Source organism: Chrysochloris asiatica, unplaced genomic scaffold (genome assembly GCF_000296735.1).
Source record: "Chrysochloris asiatica unplaced genomic scaffold, ChrAsi1.0 scaffold00014, whole genome shotgun sequence".
Taxonomy (NCBI): domain Eukaryota; kingdom Metazoa; phylum Chordata; class Mammalia; order Afrosoricida; family Chrysochloridae; genus Chrysochloris; species Chrysochloris asiatica.
The window spans coordinates 5,564,599-5,586,722 of NW_006408532.1; the positions used below are offsets into that span (position 1 = coordinate 5,564,599).

General features: G+C 40.1%; 1 protein-coding gene across 2 annotated transcripts in view; it reads left to right on the forward strand.

Annotated features, from left to right (window-relative positions):
• RALGPS1 (Ral GEF with PH domain and SH3 binding motif 1) overlaps positions 1-22,124 on the forward strand; it is a 522,711-nt gene that overhangs the window by 146,838 nt on the left and 353,749 nt on the right. For both annotated transcript variants that reach the window (XM_006834782.1, XM_006834781.1), the window contains one exon: positions 1,374-1,424. In XM_006834782.1, the coding sequence (XP_006834845.1) occupies positions 1,374-1,424 (51 nt within the window). The remainder of the gene's footprint in view (positions 1-1,373; positions 1,425-22,124) is intronic.

Here is a 22,124-nt window from a genome sequence, read left to right on the forward strand (position 1 = left end):
GCATGGATATTATCCTATCACTTATAGCATTGTACCTCATGACTGTTCTGGATATGTTCTTTTTGCCGATGAATGCAACGCCATTCCTTTTCAATTTGTCATTCCCTGCATAGTAAACCATGTGGTTGTCAGATTCAAAATGGCCAATACCAGTCCATTTTAGCTTACTAATGCCTAAGATATCGATGTTTATGCATTCCATTTCATTTTTGACCACGTCCAATTTTCCCAAAACGATGGTATATAAGAGCTTCTAAATATAGAAACATGGTGTGGCACTGTGGGTTAATGCACTGGACATCAAAGTCATTTTGAACTGCAAGGTCGGTGGTTCCAGCTCACCAGCTGCTCCTCAGAAACCCTACATAGTCACTACATAGGCACTACATAGGCACTACATAGGCTTGGAACCAACTCACCAGTACTTAGCAACAACAGCAGCAAACGCAGGAACAAGGAGCTCTGGTAGCATAGTGGTTGCTAACCTTAAGGTCAGCAGTTTGAAACTATCGCCATATCTGTGGGAGAAAGATGAGGCTTTCTGTTCCCGTAAAGATTTACAGTCTCAAAAACCATATGCAGAGTCACTATGAGTTGAAGCCGACTCCATAGCACATAGCCAACTAACCAACCAAATATATGAACAGCCTTTTAATATGGCAAATGTTTTCTCTGTTGATGGACATTAGCGCTTCTCAAGCTAACTGTGGTTGGAAATCAGTTTTTTTTTCCTTCCATTTCCATCTGTTGAGGACAGACACTTAAAAAATAAAATAAAAATGTTCCAGCAATGTCAGCTTGCTATAAAAGTTTCCAAACCCTTGCTCTCAACTTCTTTATGTATCTAATTGTGGGATGGTGGAACAAAACTGGTCTGTGGATGTACTTACTGTATAATATAGGGAAGGTATAAACTTTGGAAGAAATGTGTAATTTCTGTAAACCACAAATTTAGATTTAAATTCAGAATAATAGATAGTGTCTCTGTACGTTAATTTTTAAATGGCTATAACTTTTTTAAATTGCAAAGCAATTAATGTTTGAAATAAAAGTTCTAATAATAAAAAAAATGTCAAAAGTAAAATGTTCCCGTATTCCCAGCCTTACCCTTCAAACAACTATTGTCAATTCTTAAATTGAAAGGTCATGTCATATTCAAGAGATAAGGGGGTGGATCAAGATTTATGAAGTGAAAAGGCAGGGTGAGGCATTTTAGAAATTCATCCAATTTTAAACTCTTATCTTGTTTCTTATTTTAAGAGGAGACATACAACTTTCACAAATGTCTTACTATCCTCTGTGTAGATCTGAAGTAACATGAAAACTATTTTTGATTTACCGTATTTTCTAACACTATTTCTCTTTTGTTACAGAGCCAGATTACTTTGATGGACATACCTGTGTTTAAAGCCATCCAGCCAGAGGTCTGTACATGGTCCTTTAAACTGTTCCACTAAGTCAGGTTGTTGCTGGGGAGGATGCTTTAGTCACTCACTGTTAGTAAGCTTAGGTTTCTCACTTAAAGTCACTATAAATGCATGTTATCAACTTAAACCCCTGTCAGTGAGAACATCTAGGAACTTTCCATTATCAACAGTGCTCATTAGTTAAGGAAGGAGTTCGGACTCCTCATCTGGCCCAAATGACACCTTGTCTGGCCCACTGTGGCAAAGGTCTCTGTGTCACACCAATTCCTTTTTTCTGGCTCCTCTTGAAGTGTTCACCATCAAGAAGGAGATGTAAGCAGAACATTTTCCTAGAGAGTTTTCTGTCTTTCTGTTGATACCAAACTGTGGTGGTTGCCTTGATTCTCTTTTTGAAATCAGTATCACAGCTAAATACACATATTTACATGAAATGCTTCAGTAGCTTTTTAGAAACAGTATATCCAATAAAGGGGAAAATTTCGCTTTTTAAAAACATCTTGGAAATGTTTCAGTCAGGGTTTTTTTTTGGTTTTTGTTTGTCTTTTTTAAAAGCAAATAATAGATATGTATTTAAAAATGAACAGAAGAGGGAAGATCTTTGAACATGGAGTCAGCCTGGGGAGCCACCTGTTACTCATGTTGTCTCTGCTTCTTGTCCCTGTGTTTCCCTCTGTCTGACTTCTTTTCTATCTGTGCATGATATCTTACTTATCCATCCGACCTGGTCTACCCAAAGAACCACATGTATACCTTTCCCATTTAAGCCATTGTCCCAGGCTGAAATGAGCAATTCCAGTTCATTCTAGCTCAGTCATATATCTAGTGCTGACCCAGTCCACCTAAGGTCAGGAGTATGTGGTTCGAATGAACTAATATGGCTGAGGGTATCCAGTCTTGTAAGTAGGGTACAGATTTCAGAGAAGAGGGTGTGGATGGGGAGATACGTCAAAATGTGTGTGCTACAACCATGCTGTGAATTTCAGAACACTCTTAGCATACTCTCCTTTTTGTTAATACTTTGAGAAATAATATTTTAATACAAAGTCAGACAAAGTGACCAAGTCTTCTTGGAACTGATACCTACTACGAACATGGAAGAAGCTAGTACCACTAGCTATATATTCAGCATTTTATGTGAAGACATACAATGATTTGTATTAGTGTGTTGGTCATTAGATTAGGTTTGGGGAGCAGAGTTAATACTTTTTGAATTGACTCACTGTGTTTTTCCATTGTATTCTAAAGTATATATAAAAAACAAACAAACAAACAAACCTCAAAGCCTCACTAGTAGATATAGTATGTCTGGACATTTTGGAGAAGTAATGTGTGATGATTGCCTTAGTTTTCAGTTAAAGCTATTTCTCATCATGTTCTCTATTTAGCTTTTATCTGAGACAACTTAGATATATCTTTTGGTATCCTTATCTTTTGTCCTGAGCATTAAAGTACACAAACTAGCCAGCTGTGAGCCGGAATATAATTTCTAGTGGAGCAGCATTGTGGCTTGGGGGATCCCAGACTCACCAGCCTCTGGTGGCCTGCACGTTCCTGGGAATGATGGGTGGGTGTTAGTGGGGGGTGAGGGGAGGTCTTCCTCTTCAGAGGCACAAATAGGGCACAGCAAGGCTTTCCCCCAATGCAATGCAGTTTGGAGTGCAATGCACTTACATGCATCAAAGACCTATCTTGTTTTTGCATATCTTCTTTCAAGTTATGACAGGATATTAAAGTAGAACTGTTTTACTTTAAAGATTTTAGCTTAGAGTATTGATTCTCAACTTTGGCATCATTTGAAACATGGGCTGCTCACTCCACCCTAGACTACTGAATCTGAATCTTTGAATTGGGGCTGGAACCCAGTCAACCCTGTTTTATAAAAGCGTACAAAGTAATTCTAACACACAATGAAGATTAAGAACGAATTGCTTCATGGTATATGGATAAACTCCAAACTTAAATGTCTTGGATCTATAAGATATTAGCTAAAGATGGAAGAGTTTGCTCCTCACTATCACTGCCATCCTGGGAGCTGCCCAGCCTTTTTGCTGTTATTATTGTTGTTAGCAGACTAAACCATGGAATTTTACCCTAGGGATGTCTGCCATGTTGTGTCTAGACCACCCCGGCATTGGGAAGACATGAATAAGAGGGACAATTTCAAGTTTTTTGCAGACAAGTCTTTCCAGGAAGCAGAGGCCAGCATCTGAGAGCAAAATGAGCACTGTGAGTGATCTGAACTCCCAGGGCATCAGGAAACCTATGGAACAGAGCTTCTCAGGCCTGGCTGTGCATCCAAGTCAGCTGGAATATGCTGCAAAAATACAGATTGATGCCTACATCCTTAGAAACCCAGTAGAGTATGTCTACTCTGCCCTATAGGATCACTATGAGCTGGAATCAACTTGATGGTAGTGGGTGAGATCCCATTCTTAGAGATTCTGATTTCATGGGATTAGAGTGGGGCTGGGGAGTCTGCTTTTGAGCAGCTTCCCAGTGTTACAAAACCAAGGATGAGAACCAATGGTGTAGATAAGACTGATAGCAGTTTCCTATGTGAAATCCTAATTCCCTAAAATTTTGTCCTTGCTTTGTTACAAAGATTACTCTCAATTCAACCCATGAAGATAATGAATACGGTTGTCTCTTGATATCTACAGGGTCCCTCTTGGATACCAAAATCCTTGGTCACTCAAGTCTCTTATATAAAATGGTGTAGTATTTTCATATAACCCAGACACATCCTCCCATATACTTTAAATCACCTCTAGATTACTTATAATACCCAATATAATGTAAATGCTATTTATATTGCACTTTATGCTCTCTCATAACCTTTGAGAATTTACTTTGAACAGTTAATTGCTTTTTAGGAGCTGGTTGTTTGTTTTCTTTTCCAAAGAAACAAAGGATGCCTACAAAATAAGAAGTGGATTAATGAGATGCAAGACTAATAGCGATTAAAGTAAGAATGATTGGAAGAGAGAGGCTGAGGCTCCATGAAATGGGAGGCTCCAGGAGTATATGCCTATACAACTTTCATTCATGACAAATTCAAGTTTTGTTTTTTAGAAATTTCTGAAATTTTTCCCCCTAATACTTGATCCTTGAGTGGTTGATTCTTTAGATGTAGAACCCCATGGATATGGAGGGTCGACTATTTAATGTTGGCCATCCATTGAGTTAAGCAGGGCTTGAACTAGGCCTGTCTGAGCCCACAGCCCTGAGACACAGCCTGTCTGAGCCCACAGCCACAACTCATTGTGGGTATAGTCTGATTATTACTTAACATCTCAGTAACATTGTCTGAGTTCTCTAGTACTGTTGTAGTTGAATACCACAAGTGGATGGCTTTAACAAACAGGAATTTATTCTCTCAGAGTTTTGGAGATGAGAAGTCCTAATTCAGTTGTCAAAGACTTTGTTTTGCTTAGATCCACAATCAACACTCATGGACGCAGCAAAAGATGTGTGTTAAAGATGTCAGTTTGAGGGCCAAGGTGCATGTGACCCAATCCATGGTATTTTCATTCACCTCATATTCATATGAAAGTTGGACAGTGAATAAGCAAGATGTAGAAGAATTGGTACATTTGAATTATGGTGTTGTGGATAATAGTTAAAATACCATAGACTGCTAGAACAGCAAACAAATCTGTCCTGGAAAAAGTATAGCCAGAATGTTCCTTAGAAGTGAGAATGACAAGACTTTGTCTCTTGTTCTTTGCACATGTTGTCAAGAGGGACCAGACCCTGGAGAAAGACATCATATTAGAGAAAGTGGAGGGTCCAGAAAAAAGAGGAAGACCCCCAACGAGATGGATTGACAAAGTGGCAGCAACAATGAGTTCAAATATAACAATTGTGAGGATGCAGGATTAGGCAGTTTTTCATTTTGTTGTGCATAGGGTCATTATGAGTCGGAACTGACTCAATGGCACCTAACAGCATCATCAACAACAATTGAATTTTTCAGTCAGTTGTAGTCACTAATTTATTTTCTTTTAATGTAAAAATTGTTATGTCTTTGGCAATTTGATGCTGGCTCCTCTATCTTTTTAATATGATCCCATTAGTTTTTGGTAAGTTCACTACTTTCAGCCCAACAAGATATCCCAGGATCATGTTGTACGCTTTCTACCACAGGCCTGGATGCAGGCATTCATTCAAGGGTTGCTGGTTTATTTTAGTGGAGAATAATATTAGAAATCACATCTGGATGAGGGGATGCTCGTTATTACTGAATTGCTATTGCTTTTGGGTCTTCTGGGTGGACATAGATGGAAAAAAAATTTTTTTTTCAAAGAAAAAATGAGAGTTCATAGTTACAGTGATTGTTATTGTTAACTGCTGTGAAGTCAGTTTTGACTCATGGTTACAGTTTGAGTGTAACAAAATGAGACATTGTGACATCTTCATACTTGGCGTCTTTGAGTCTGTTGCTGTGGCTGTTGTTCAATCCATTTCGTTGAGGGTTTCCCTTTTTTTCACTGACCCTTTACTAAACATGATATACGTTTGTAGTGATTGGTCTATTTTGATGATGTATCTAAAGTAAGTGAGTCAAAGTCTCACCATTTTTACTTCTAAGAAGCATTGTGGTTGTACTTCTTCTAAGATTGATTTGTTCATTATTTTTGTACTTTACAATATAGTCAGTATTCTTTACCAGCACCACAGTTTCAATGCCTCAGTTCTTCTGTTTTCCTTCTTTATTGTCCAGATTTCATATGCATATGAGTTGATTGAAATAGTTATGATAGATGATATTATTTCTTTACAACTTTTCCTTCTTCCCTCATACTTCTCATAGCTTCCTTGTGGGTCGTGTGGACTTCCCCAGACCCTGTGCCAGTGGCACCTGGGTAGAACCTGTCAGTAGTGTGCAAGTGCTGAGTGGAGTTGGTAAGAAGCTAACATTAAATGAGAATATTATGGATGACTTGAACATGATTCGAAGGCTAGATTACAGCCTAAAGCAATCAAACACAGGTGAACCTAACAGAGACCATCTGAACTGTAGCTACTCTCTCTACTTATGAACATGAAATGAGTATTGTTCTTGTAAGCCACTGAGATTTGAGGGTTTGTTTGTTATACAGCATTATGCCATAGACATTTGACTAATAAGTTATTTATTTTTTTCAATTCAAGCCTTGTATTACACATTTGTTATTTAATTCCTTTGATTTCTTATTTTTTCTTTTACACTGTTAGCTTTGGTTCCTAGCTCTGGTAGTGTAAGAAGCTCTGGTAACATAGTGGTAACGAGTTGGGCTGCTAACCTCAAGGTCAGCAGTTTGAAACTACCAGTTGTTCTATGGGAGAAAGTTGAGGCTTCCTGCTCCCATAAAGATTTACAGCCTCGGAAACGCTGAACAGGGCCACTGTGGGTTGTAACTGACTCCATAACACATAACCAACCAAACCAATGACATTATGTAATTTTTTTTGCCTTATTCCACAGTATATCTATATAATTTGTAAATAATAATATCAATATTACTATTAGCCAGCAGACTGCAGGTTAAAGTTCAACATTTCTTTGCAGCTTTTTTGTCCTAGTTCCTTTTCTTTTCCTTATGTCATTTACACACTCCCTCCTTGGCTTGACCCCCAACGGTCTTTCTAAGCACCTGAGCCGAAAAGAAGCATTTTGGTTCTGAAAGTCTCTGCCCAGAGAGACATTGTAGATAGTAAATATCTGTCTTGTCAAATAAGTGAAGAATGAGTGAATGATTGGATAACTGAATGAGTGACTGACAGACTCACTGAATGCGAGTGAAAGAACTGTAGCAGAACATTATCTGTCTGTTTAGTTAGGCATAGTGCTGAGGGGGCCACACCAATTAAGTGAGCATTATTACCAGGATGCCTGTTTTGTGGTATAACCACTTCCCCTAAAGCATAGACTTTGCCTGGTGAGCACAGCCTTTTAAAGATTCACATTTCCAAATACTGTTGATAACATGGGTGTTGGGAGCAGCTGAGCCAAAGGTCTCTGACTTTGTGGTAGTTTAACCAAAGAACTGCAACTAAACAGTTGTGGTCCAGAAACTCAGGCTGCTTCCAAGTCAAAGTTCCTGCTTGCCCCCCCACCCCCCCACCCCTGCCCCACCAGGGAACTTGCAGGGCTGCCTCATGGGAAAGGGAACTTGCAAGGTCTTTCCTTATATTTAGCTATGTCTTTCGGCTCAGTCTGCACAACATTCTAGCTGCCTTAATCTGTGTTCTAGCTAGCTACCACAAGTTACAGTTTTTCTGATAAAGTTCTGCTTACTGCTGACTCTTTTAGTACAAGATGTTCCTATACTCCTTACCCTCCTTAAGCACCTCCCCTTGAGCTGTGTATAAAGTAAACGTGCTGCCGTGGTCTGTGCTGCAGTGTCTCCATTAGAGTGCTGCATCCCACCTGGTCCCACCTATTCTATTTTCAAATGCGTCTTGTGTCGTCTTTTTATTTCTAATCTCCCATCACCCCTACTCAGGTTTAATCTCTCCATGTGGATCGCAGAGAAAGGCCACTTGTCGGACGCGGCACATGGGTGGAACTGTGGTTTGTTATAACTTCTCATTTCTGCAAGGAGTACCACAAGAGCATCATCCTAGCGCTTGGTGGAAACCAGGCAGATGATGAGTTAAGGGTTGGCAGAGAGCAGAGAGAATGGAAGTTAACATATATGGAACTATAATTGCCCTGCTTCCTGGTGACTCTTAATACATGACCAATTTTATTAAAAATTGGCAAGGTAATGCAGATACAACTTTGCAGCATGATAGCTTCCAGCTGTGTTTAATTTACAAGTTGTCTAAAGTGACTGTGGTCTAGAGCCCACCGCCACTGTGGTGGATTGGGTTGCAGGGCTGGGTAGATTCCTAGCTGCTAGGCAAAGGATGAGGGCTGCATTTTCTGCCTGTCTTTCTCTCTTTTCAAACTTCTAATTGTGGAGGGCTGCATTTTAAAGGTAGTCTATCTGAGGGGTCCTGGTGGCAGCAGTCTTGTGCCATGTTTCCAGTGTGGCATTTTGTCTCTACCAGTATTTCATACCGGATTATTCTGCCATTGTGCCTAGTACCCAGCCTATGGAACTGAAGCCTCAACATTTACTCAGAGGCCAGTTAAAATGTCAGAACTGGTTTTGTCATTAGTTTCAATGTGGAGTTATGTCAAGATTGTTGTTCTTAGACTGTGCTGAAAATGAGCAGTCTGTGTTTTACTCATGTCAGGGTTTTATCAAAAGTAAGCTATCTTAGTGTGCTTAAGAGCATGGGATCTGATCTGACCAAGCTAGATTTGAACCTGGGTCTATCTTTCCTAGCTCAGAGTTTTGGGACAAGTTACTTATTCTCTTTATAGCACAGTTTTCTAAAGGGGAAAATGATGATTGTGACCTTGCATTGTATCTGTAGCAGTGTAGTGCAGTACCTGTGCACAGTAAGTTCTCAGTAACTGTAGTGAGTATTTGTCACCAGCACATAGCTTGAATTGGCTTTGCATATTATGGCATGAGGTTGTTGTTCAGTAGACCATCCACCAGTGCCAGGAGCCAGTGCCTCCAGAGGAGGTGGTTCTTTTGGGTAGTTGAGAGGTTAAGAGCACTGCATTTGAAATCCCTCTGATCTGGGTTCACATCCTGATTCCCTCAATAACAGGCAGACAAAGGCTTATACCATGTTATCCTGGAGGCTCTGTGAATTTGGACTAAGGAGAGACTCATCCTGGCTTGGAGTCTGGTAAGGGCATTGTCACTGAACTTTAAAGGCTGAGAGTCTATCTTTTATTTATTTATTTATCTTTGAATATTTTGTTGTGTTTTAGGTATAAGTTTAAACAGCAAATTAGATCCCCATTCATCAATTTGTGCACAGATTGTTCTGTGACATTGGTACAGTCTCTGCAGTGTGTCAACACTCTCCCCATTTCCATCCCACCTTGCTCGTCTCCAGTGTTCCTGCTCCTCCTTGCCTTCTCATCTCTGCTTTGTGTAAGTGTTTGATCTCATATAGTTGATTGTTTAAAACATATACCTCACAGTTGGTATTTTTTATTTTATAGGCCAGTCTATTATTTGGTTGAGAGAAAATCTCTAGGAGTGGCTTTGTTGTTGTTAAGTGTCATTGAGTTAGTTGGTTCTGACCCATAGCAACCCTATATAGTGTTTTTGAGAGTGGCTGGTGGGTTTGAACTATCTTTGGGTTAGCAGTCTAGGACTTATCTTATAGCACAACAACAGGGCTCCTGGGAGTGGTTTTAGTTCCAGGTTAAAAGAATATGTTAGGGCATATTCTTTTAACTGTCAGGGGTTCCTCTAGTTTCTATCCGTCTGTAAGTCTGGTAATTTTTTTTTTAATGGATTTCAGTTTTTTTCTATATTTTGTCCCATTCTAGCTTGGACTTTAAATTGTGTCACTGGTCAGAACAGTTGGTAGTGATAGTCAGACATAATCTAGTTCTTCTAGGCTCAGAAGAGACAGTGGTTCATATGAACCAGTATCCTATAGACTAATTTCTTCCTTAAGTCTCTGGCTTCCTTTACTTTCTTTTGCTCCAGATGGAAAGAGACCAATAATTGTATCTTGGATGTAAGGGAATGTATCTTATTGGAGACTTGGGAATGAGGTGGGAATTTGGAAGGGATTTCAGGCAGAATGTGCTACCTGCTGAAAAGATAATTTATTTAGCAAAATGTATGGTGCTATGGGTTAATGTGCTGGACTACAAAGTTGGCTTGAACCTCAAGGTCGGTGGTTCAAGCTTGCCAGCCACTCTTTGGAAACCCTGTACAAGGTTGCAGTGGGTCAGAACTGACTCAACGACACTTAACAACAACAAAAGCATTACTACTTTGGGGAGAAGGAAGGAGAACCTGCTCTTCTTTGGGCTCTATGCTTCTCCAGATCATCACTGCCAGGGATATTGGCTTAGGCCAAGGAATATCTCAGCATCATAGGGTCAGAGCCACAGAGGCAAGTGAGCCTGAGTATGACAAAAACCAAACCATGATAGGCACTAAATTCAGTGAGGTGGAAAGCTTCTCTAAGTACCTGTGTTTTTCCCCCAGGTCTTTTTGCTGTCCTTGTCTGCATTGCTCCATCCCCAAATTTCTTGGTATTCACAGATCCTATTTTTTTGCTCATTCATCCCTTTTTTCAATATATTATGCTAGAAGCAAGGATGAAGGACACATTGTCACAATCCAGCAGAAGGGGCAGATGTAAGCAACTAATACACAAGAAATATTAGAAGCATCAAGGAGAGTCCAGGTTTGGATAGGCAGGAGACAGGGAATGTGTCTCAGAGAATTCTTTTTAATAGAAGAGCCAGGAGATCAGGGTGGTCAAGAGCATGTGCAAAAGCAGCGAAGTTTGAATGCACAGGGGTGTTTGGAGAACAGAGAGGAGTTTGTTATGACTGGAAAAATCCATCTGGATCTTTGCTGCACCCATGACCCAAGGTATGAGTGGCCATGAAATATGAAGACAAGTGATGAGGTCAGTAGTAAAGGAGGTGACAAGAAGGAATGAACAGCCAGATTTGGGGGCAGGGAAATTCAGAGAGCTTAGCATTGAAATTGGGGCATGTGAAGTACTTGGCATCTTAGAGGAACATAGACACATCTTATGGGAGCCAGGCTTGGCCAGTCCTATTGGAATAGGAGTCTGAGTTAGTCAGGGAAGGGCAGTGAAGCTTAGGAGGAAGGTGTAGGCTATACCAGCTAAGCAGTTTGGGTTTTATCTTGTTAGTCTTGGGGATTCACCGAAGCATTTTTAAAGGGGAGTGGCAGACCATGTTTGTACTTTTACAAAGTTCATTTTAACTGCCTGAGACAGACTGACTGCAGGCATGGAGACTGGTCTGGAGGCTACATTTGTGAGACTACATGAGACAAGGTATCAATGGAGAGATGGGCAAGACCTGGTGTTATACTGGTTCTGAGGCTTTGGTGAGTGCTGAAAGAATTGGGTTGAGCTGTATAGAGGTAGAAGTAGATTTTGCATTTAGTGATCAGGAAGAAAAAAGACAAAGGAGGCAAAGAAAGTGACTCTAGAGATAGGAGGAGGCCCAGTGGCTGAAGTGGAATGAAGATGAAGGTCATTCCCAAAAGAGATTTGACACAGTAGGACCTGAGGGTGAGAAGGCACACTACCCAATGTAGTCAGGTCCCCAGAGATGATGGCAGAAGAATGGGTAGATGGGAAGATCTTGAGTCAAAGTTAAAAGACAAGAGGGCACTGTAGAATCAAGAGTTGACAACAATATGAAAGTGCCAAGAAAGAGCCTACGCCTCCCTGGAAGAAATACTGTGGCCTAAAATGAGGAAAGGAAACAGAGTGGTACCAGCACTTGCCAGCAGGTTTGAAGTACAGGCTAAGTGCTCAGCATTGGTTAAAGGCAGGTAAATGGTTGTCAGGATGGGGTGCTGATCCTCAACTCTCTTCCTCCCTGTCTGTGTTCCTAGGGGAAACATGATAAGTGATCTTTTAAGGGAAAGGCAGATCCAGTTAGAATGAGGAGGTTGGAGCAGCACTTACAGAAATATTTGGGGACAGAAGTGGTGTTATCCAGAGAGAACACATGCCTCTGAGGGGCCAATGGAGGCAATTATTGGTGCATTGGCCACTTACTGGAGTGGTTTGGTTTCACTCTTCCCCACATTAGAATTGGAGCCTGAGACCTTGGATCCCTTTCTGGTTTGCAGAAGGGCTGGCTTACAGGAATGGAAGAAGTCCCCAGTTTTCTTTGGGCCACACGACACATTGCAGTTCAGGAAAACATTGCCTGTGGGTTCAGGAACCTGACCCTCTGGCCTTTTGTCTGATGGTTTGCTTGCTCTGAGATGTGGGCATTCCAGAAAGCCAAGGTCAGTGTTGGATGTTGGACAAAGGCTGTGTGTCTTTGCAGCTCCTGGAATCACAATGTTTGGCTCTGGGAGAAGGGAAGAACATTGCCAGCAGGCGGTGATTTGTAAAGATGAGATCGATTTCACTGACATCATTCAAACCCTTCTCTCAGGTCACATGCTGGACAGTTTTCTCATTTTCCACCACCTCACAAACCTAGTCTAAACCAGTGCCACCTCTCTTCCAAATGACAGCAGCAGCTTTTTCATTTGTCTTCCCACATTCAGTCCTGCCTCTAACCTCCTCTTTGCAGCCAGAGACATCTATCTAAAGTTCAAATCTGACCATGTTCTAACCCTCTTTAAAGCCCTCCTTGGCTCCCCACTGTTCACAGGATGCAAATCTTGATTCTTTATGCAGCCTGCTAGACTCTGCATGTTGGACTACCAGCAGACTTCCTGGCCTCATCCTGTACCAATCTACCGTCCGTGCTGTGCTCCAGCCGTCATGTTCCATGGAAGGCTATGTACCTTCCATATTTGTGTCTTCCCATATGTCATGCCCTCTGCCTGGTATGGTCTTCCCTATTAAAGGCTATATTGTCGGAGATAGAATGATCAGACTCTTGATCTGGGTTAGCATGTTGTGTGCAGTCAAATTGGTTCCAACTCAAAGTGACCCTGTATAAGATTGCCAAGGAGCAGCTGGTGTGTTTGAACTACCAACTTTGCTGATATCAGTCCAGTGCTTATCCTACAGTGCCACACTGAGACTCCCCATAGGGAGTCTTATACCACCATCTGTTATACTCTCTTATACCACCATCTGTTACTTCTTGCATATGTCACGATTCCTCATTGTATTGAAACATTAGGATTTTATTACATTTAATTAAGTAATTGTTTAAAATGTGTCTCTCTCCTAGATTACAAAATCCATAAACAGAGGGATCATGCCTGTATTTTTGACAATTTTGCATGCTCTAGCACAGCAACTGATGCTAATATGCATCTGTTGTTATTTGTTGCGGACATTTATGGCTTCATTGGACTGTGAACCACAAGGTCTGTGGTTTGAGCTCACCAGCTGCTCTGTAGGAGAAAGATGAGGCTTTCTGCTCCTGTGAAGAGTTCAAGCTTCAGAAACCCTGTGTAGGGTCACTATGAGTCAGAGCCATCTCCACGGCACTTAATAACAGCAACAATAGTAATAGTAACATAAGGTTCCACTGACTCCTTTTGACCCCTCTGCTATATTGCCTTCTTTTGTTCAAAAAATGGAATTAGGTGGTAGAGTCAGTCCTCCAGTTAGCATCAGGCAGAGACAGGATGGCTTCCAGCACAAGGCATAGGGGCATGAGTTAGCCCTAGAAGTCCAATCAGCTGTCTTTCTCATCTGAGCTTGCATTTGTGATTAGTTCTTCATTTCCTCGTAATCACTCTATCCATCATAATTATCCTGTGTCACAATGGAAACAAAGTGGGGAAAAAAAAAAAAAAAAAGGGTAACTCCACCCCAACCAGTTCCATTTATGACAGGGACAGGATGAAGCTGTAGTTCCTCATTGGGCTCCAGAGAGATGTCCCTGAAGAACAGGGAGAGCCTTCTGAGGCAGGAGTGCTTTTGGCTGCACACACAGACCAGCAGCACATTTGATCCAATGAAGCCAATGCTTTGCAGCTTGAAGACTCATTTCTTATCCCTTCTTGAATGTGGATGTGACATTAATGCTGGTTAGAAACCACATTTCCTTTTAAATGAATTAATAACACAAAGCAGAACTTTTGGTGAACAGCTGTATTCGTCTGTGACTTTGTCTGCAAGGAAAACAGGGTTGATTTGGACTCTTGTCGTAGGAGGAACTGCATGATTCTAAGCACTTTGGTGGGAAGATCACAAACTTTAGCTACAGGAAGACCTGCCTTCACTTCAAAATCTCTGCTCTCTAGCTGTGTGATCATACACAAGTTTCTTCACCTCCCAATGTCACCATTTCCTTGTTTGCAAAATGGAAATAATACCTGTCTCGTAGGATTGTAATGAGTAAAAGAGACTTCATAGGTAGAGGAACCACTATGGCTTGTCACATGGTAGAAACTCACAAATTTATTAATTCTCCTTTGAAAGAATACAAGAATGTAATGAGAAAATCAACAGATGGTCCTAATACCTTAGAAGGACTCTGGGCCCAGCAGTGTCCAGAATGGGACCTTTTCTCCTACTGCTTTGTCCCTAATCTGGCACATGATAGGAACATGGCCAATTTTTGTTGCATGAATGACAGACAGAAACGAATTTCTATCTGTATGAGCCAAAGCTTAAGAAGTTGGTTTCTGGAGTGAGAAGGATCAGGCTTTGTATCTCTGTGATCACAGTCAAGTTACTTAGCCTTTTGAAGTCTCAGTTTTCATATTTGAAAAATGGAAATGGTAATCTAGTTTCTTCAAAAAACTGGACATGAGATTTTTTTCAGCTTTAATGGGATATAATTGACATAATTGTTGTTGTTGTTAGATGCCATAGAGTCGACACCAACTCATAGTGACCCTCTGCACAGCTGAACAAAACACTGCCCGATCCTGGGCATACCTCACTACTCTTGCCACACGAGTCCATCGATGCTGCTACTTGGCCAGTCCATCTCATTGGGGGTCTTCCTCTTATTCTCTGATCCTCCACCTTACCAAACATGATATCCTTCTCCAGTGACTGGTCCCTCCTGACAATATATCCAAAGTATAAGAGATGAAGTTTGGCCATCTTGGCCTCCAAGGAGCACTCTGGCTGCACTTCTTATAAAACAAATCTATTGGTTCTTTTGGCAACCCATGACACTTGAATATGACCTTGAATATATCACATCAGAACTTACAGATCATCTGAAAAACAGATTTGGTACATTAAAGACCGAAGACCAGAAGAGGTGTGGGATGACATCAAGAACATCATACATGAAGAAAGCAAAAAGTCATTAAGAAGACAAAAAAGAAGGAAAAGGTCAAAATGGATATCAGAAGAGACACTGAAACTTTCTCTCCAGTGTAGAGATGCTAAAGCAAATGAAAGAAATAAGGAGGTACAAGAGCTGAACAGAAAATTTCAAACATCAGCTCGAGAAGATAAAGCCAAATATTACAACAAAATGTACAAAGATCTGGGAATCATAAAACCCAAAAGGAAGAACATGCTCAGCATTTCTCAAGCTGGGGGAACTGAAGAAAAAATTCAAGCCTCGATTTTCGTTATTGAAAGATTCTCTGGGCAAATCATTGAATGATGCAGAATGCATCAAGAAAAGATGGAAGGAATACACAGAGTCACTGTACCAAAAGGAAATGGTTAATGTTCAACCATTTCAAGAGGTAGCATATGATCAACATCCAATGATACTGAAGGAAGAAGTCCAAGGTGCATTGAAAGAGTTGGCACAGAAGAAGGCACCAGGAATTGATGGAATACAACTTGAAATCTTTCAAGAAAGTGAGGCGGCACAGAAGGTATTCACTCATCTCTGCCAAGACATTTGGAAGACAACTGTCTGGCTGACTGACTGGAAGAGATCCATATTTGTGCTCATTCCAAAGAGAGGTGACCCAACGGAGTGCAGAAATCATCATACAATATCTTTGCTATCCCATGTTAGTAAAGTTTTACTAAAGGTAATGCATAAACGGCTGTAAGCATACATTGACAGAGAACTTCCAGAGGTTGAAGCTGGATTCAGAAGAGGCCGTGGAATGAGGGATATCGTTGCTGATGTTCAGTGGATCTAGGCTGAAAGAGAATATCAAAGGTGTTTACCTGTGCTTTATTGACTACTCAAAGGCTTTCGATTGTGTGGATCATGACAAGCTATGGACAACATTGTGAAGTATGAGTATTCCAGAACACTTAATTGTGCTCATGAGGAATCTGTATATAGACCAAGAGGCAGTTGTTCGAACAGAACATGAGAACACTGAATGTTTTAAAATTAAGAAAGGTGTGCGAAAAGATTGTATTTCACCATACTTACTCAACCTATATGCTGAGCAAATAATCCGAGAAGCTGGGTTACATGAAGGAAAACGTAGCATCAGGGTTGAAGGAAGACTCATTAACAACCTGCAATATGCAGATGATACAACCTTGCTTGCTGAAAGTGAAGAGGCCTTAAACCATTTACTGATGAAGATCAAAGAGCACAGCCTTCGGTATGGATTACATTTCAATGTAAAGAAAACAAAAATCCTCAACCATTTACTGATGAAGATCAAAGAGCACAGCCTTCGGTATGGATTACATTTCAATGTAAAGAAAACAAAAATCCTCACCACTGGACCAATAAACAACATTCTTATCCACGGAGAAAAGATTGTCAAGGACTTCATTCTTCTTGGGTCAACTATCAACACTCATGGAAGCAGCAGTCTAGAAATCAAACGACGTATTGGATTAGGCAAATCTATGGCACAAGACCTTTTTAAAGTATTGAAGAGCAAAGATGTCAGTTTGAGGACTAAGGTGTGCCTGACCCAAGCCATGGTATCTTCAATAACCTCATATGCATGTGAAAGCTGAACAGTGAATAAGGCAGACTGTAGAATTGATGCTTTTGAGTTATGGTGTTGGAGGAGAATATTGAAAGTGCCATGGCCTTCCAAAAGAACTAACAGATCCATTTTGGAAGAAGTGCAGCCAGAGTGCTCCTTGGAGGCCAAGATGGCCAAATTTCATCTCTCATAACTTTGGACATATTGTCAGGAGGGACCAGTTGGAAGGATACCATGTTTGGTAAAGTGGAGGGTCAGAGAATAAGAGGAAGACCCCCAACGAGATGGTTTGGCCAAGTGGCAGCATCGATGGACTCAAGTGTGGCAACAGTAGTGAGGTTGGCCCAGGATTGGGCAGTGTTTCATTCAGTTGTGCATAGGGCCGCTATGAGTCAGTAGTGACTTGATGGCACCTAACAACACCAAAAGTGTTCCCATGTTCTGTTTGAACAACTGCCTCTTGGTCCAGGTACAGACTCCTCATGAACACACTTTAAATGTTCAAGAATACTCATACTTCGCAATGTTGTCCATAGCTTGTCATGATCCACACAATCAAAAGCCTTTGCGTAGTCAATAAAGCACAGGTAAACATATTTTTATATTCTCTGCTTTCAGCCGAGATCCATCGGACATCAGCAAAGATATCCCTTATTCCACGCCCTCTGCTGAATCCGGCCTGAACCTCTGGAAGTTTTCTGTCAATGTATGCTTGCAGCCGTTTCTGTATTACCTTTAGTAAAACTTTACTCGCATGGAATATCAAAGAAATTGTCTGGTGATTTCTGTATTCGTTGGAATGGGCACAAATACGGATCTCTACCAGTCAGTCAGCCAGATAGTTGTCTTACAAGTTTCTTGGCAAAGATGAGTGAGTACCTCCTGTGCCACCTCACTTTCTTGAAAGATTTCAAGTTGTATTCCATCAATTCCTGGTGCCTTGTTCTTTGCCAATTCTTTTAAGGCACCTTGGACTTCTTCCTTCATTATCATTGGCTGTTGGTCATATGTTACCTCTTGAAATGGTTGAATATTAACCATTTCCTTTTGGTACAGTGACTCTGTGTATTCTTTCCATCTTCTCTTCATTCTTTCTGCATCATTTAATAATTTGTCCAAACAATCTTTCAATAATGAAAGTCCTTATTGAATTTTTTCTTCAGTTCCCCCAGCTTGAGAAATGCTGAGGTGTTCTTCCTTTTTGGTTTTCTGATTCCAGATCTTTGTACAATTTGATGTAATATTTAGCTTTATCTTCTCGAGCTGATGTTTGAAATTTTCTGTTCAGCTCTTGTACCTGCTCATTTCTTTCATTTGTTTTAGCATCTCTATGCTGGAGAGCAAGTTTCAGTGTCTCTTTTGACATCCATTTTGACCTTTTCCTTCTTTCTTGTCTTCTTAATGACTTTTTGCTTTCTTCATGTATGATGTTCTTGATGTCATCCCACAGCTCTTCTGGTCTTTGGTCTTTAGCCTTTAATGTATCAAATCTGTTCAGATTCAGGTGGGATATATGCAAGGTTATATTTTGCCTCTCCTGGACTTGTTTTCATTTTCTTCAGCTTCAGTTTGAATTTGCATATGAGTAATTAATGGTCTGTTTCACAGTTTGCCTTGTTTTGACGGATGATATGGAGCTTTTCCATCGTCTCTTTCCGCAGATGTAGTGAATTTGGTTTCTATGTATTTCATCTGTCGAGGTCCATGTGTATAATCGTCTCTTATGCTGTCTAAAGAAGGTATTTGAAATGGACAAATCATTGATTTTGCAGAATTCTAACATGCGTTCTCCAGCATCATTTCCATCACCAAGGCCATATTTTCCAACTACTGATCCTTTTTCTTCGCTCCTAACCTTTGCATTCCGATCACCAGTAATGATTAATATATCTTGATTGCATGTTTGATCAGTTTCAGATTGAAGAAGTTGGTCAAATTCTTCTATTTCATCCTCACTGGCTTTAATGGTTGGTGCATAAGTTTGAATAATAGTGGTATTAACTTGGCTTCCCTGTAGGTGCATGGATATTATCCTATCACAGACAGCGTCATACCTCATGACTGATCTGGATATGTTCTTTTTGACAATGAATGCAACATCATTCCTCTTCAATTTGAAATTTCCGCCATAGTAAACCATGTGGTTGTCAGATTCAAAATTGTAATACCAGTTCATTTCAGCTCACTAATACCTAAGATATCAATGTTTATGTGTTTCATTTCATTTTTGACAATTTCCAGTTTTCCCAGATTCATACTTTGTACATTCCATGTTCTGATTTTCAGTGGATGTTTACAGCTGTTTCTCTTTATTTTGAGTTGTACCCCATCAGCAAATGAAGGTCCCACGGGCTTTTCTCTCATGGGCTTTACTCCATTCGCGTCATCATGGTCAAGTCTATTTTGAGGAGCCAGCTCTTCCGCAGTTGCATTTTGAGTGCCTTCCAACCTGAGGAGATTATTTTCTGGCACTATATCTGAAAGTGTTTCTCTGCTATTCCTAAGGTTTTCAATGACTAAGTACTTGGAAGTAGGTTGTCATTCCTTCTTCCTAGTCTGTCTTCGTCTGGAAGCTCATCTGAAACCTGTCCACCATGGGTGACCCTGCTGGTATTTAAAATACTGGTGACATAGCTTTCAGAATCACAGCAACTCACAGGCCACCACAGTACGACAAACTGACAGATGAGTGGATTAGTTACACATAAAGTCAACAGTTTGATGAATTTTGACATGAAACTATCACCACATCAATATTATAAACTTATCTATAACCACAAATGGTTCCTCAGCCTTCTTTGTAATTCCTTTCGTCTCTCCCCACAACCTTCAAAGTTGTTTTGACTATTCTATTCCCATATTGTCTTAGGCTAGATTCTGTAGAGAAGCAAAACTAGTGAATAGTTACGCTTGCACGTATGTATGATTGATATATATATATATATACATACACACACATACATACATACATATATGTGTGTATTTTTATCCATGTATACACACACACACACTCACACACACACACATATATAAAGGCACTGGTGCAAGTCCAAAGAACTGAAAGGTCAGATGCAGGATTCAGACACAGCAAAAAGCAAACCGGCTTTTCCACATTATCCACATACATTGGGAGCAGATCACACCCCTTAGAAAATTTCCTTTCAGTTCATTGGCTGCTCATATCAGATTTTATCATAGAGATGATTACATTGTGTTAGATCTCTTTATGGGGAATTACTGTGTCTTAACACCAAACCACTGAAAATCCTGGCCCAGGCAGGTTGACACACAATATGAATTTTGGAGTCAGCTTTTCAAGTTTTTTGTTTTAAAAAGCCTGCTGCTGAAGTCATAATTAAAAAAGGAAAGCCTGCTATGAATTTGATTGTGATTACATTGAATCTATAGACCAATTTGGTGAGAATTGACATTTTAACAACACTGAGTTGCATGAGCCATGAACTCCATGTATTTAGGTCTTATATTTCTTTTGGTAATTTTGTGTGGTTTCAGTGTACAGTTTGTACACATTTTGGTCTGATTTATTCCTAAGTGTGTAATTTTTATGCTCTTATATTGTTGTTAGGTGCCATAGAGTGGGTTCTGATTCATAGCGACCCTCTGAACACCAGAATGAAACACTGCCCAGTTCTGCACCATCCTCACAATTGTTATGCTTGAGCCCATTGCTGCTGCCACTGTGCCAGTCCATCTTGTTGAGAGTTTTCCTCTTTTTCATTGACCTTCCTCTATACCAATCATGATATTCTTTTCCAGGGACTGGTCCCTCCTGATAACATGTCACCATACTGGCTTCTAAGGAGCATTCTGTTGTATTTCTAACAAAGATTTGTTTGTTTTTCTGGCAGTTCATGGTACTTTAAATATTCACCTCCAGCACCATAACTCAAATGTATCAATTCTTCTCCTCTCTTCCTTATTCACTATCCAACTTTCACATGCATATGAGGCTACTGAATGTATCATGGCTTAGGTTAGATGCACCTTACTCCTCAGACTGATATCTTTGCACTTGAACATTTTAAAGAGGTCTTGTGCATAAGATTTGCCTAATGCAATATGTCATTTTATTTCTTGTGGATCCAAACAAAATGAAGTCTTTGACAACTTCAGTCTTTTCTCCATTTATCATGATGTTATATATTGGTCACATTGTGAGGATTTTTGTTTTCTTTACATTGAGGTACAATCTGTATTGGAGATCTTAGTTTTTTATCTTCATCAATAAGTATTTTAAGTCATCTTTGCTTTCAGCAAACAAGGTTGTATATCATCTGCACACCACAGGTTGTTAATTGTTTTTTTCCAATCCTAATACCCCATTCTTCTTCATATAATTCCAGCTTCTCAAAATTTTTGCTCAGCATATACAGATTGAATAAGTATGGTAAAAGGTTACAATCCTGGCCCATACCTTTCTTGATTTTAAACCATTTGGTATCATCTCTTGTTCTGCTCTAACAACTACCTCTTGATCTATGAACAGGTTCCTAAATTAAGTGCTCTGGAACACCCATTCTTCACATTGTTATCCATAGCTTGTCATTAGCCACACAGTCAAAGCCTTTGTATAATCAATAAAGCAAAACCAAACATCTTTCTGATATTCTCTACTTTCAGACAAGATTCATCTGATGTCAGCAATGATATTTCTCGTTCCATGTCCTCTTGTAAATCTAGTTTGAATTTCTGACAGTTCTGTATTGATGTACTGTTGCAGCTAGTTTTAAATGATCTTCAGCAAAATGTTACTTGCATGTGATATTAATGATATTGTTTGATGATTTTGATTTTCGCATTCCTTTGGGTCACCTCTCTTTGGAATGGATATAAATATGTATCTCTTCCATTCAGTTGACCAGGTAGCTGTCTTCCTAATTTCTTAGCATAGATGAGTGAGCACCTCTAGTGCTGCGTCAGTTTGTTGAAAGATTTCACTTTGTACTCGTCAGTTCTTTAGAGTTTTGTTTTTTGCCAATGTCGTCATTGCAGTTTGGACTTCTTCCTTTAGTACCATTGGTTCTTGATCAGATACTACCTCTTGAAATGGTTGAACATTGACCATATCTTTGTAGTACAGTGTCTCTGTGTATACCTTCCATTTTTTTTCCATGTTTTATTGTGAATTATATGATATTTTACATGAGAGAACTTTAGTTTTACATTCATTCCACCGTATATCGTTTCATTGCCATGGTTCCAATCCTCTCCATGCATCATCAAGCGACCAAAGGGTATACCTTATAAACCCGCCTCCTACACTGCCCCCCCCCCCAATTCTTCAGCACACAGTCCCTTTCCC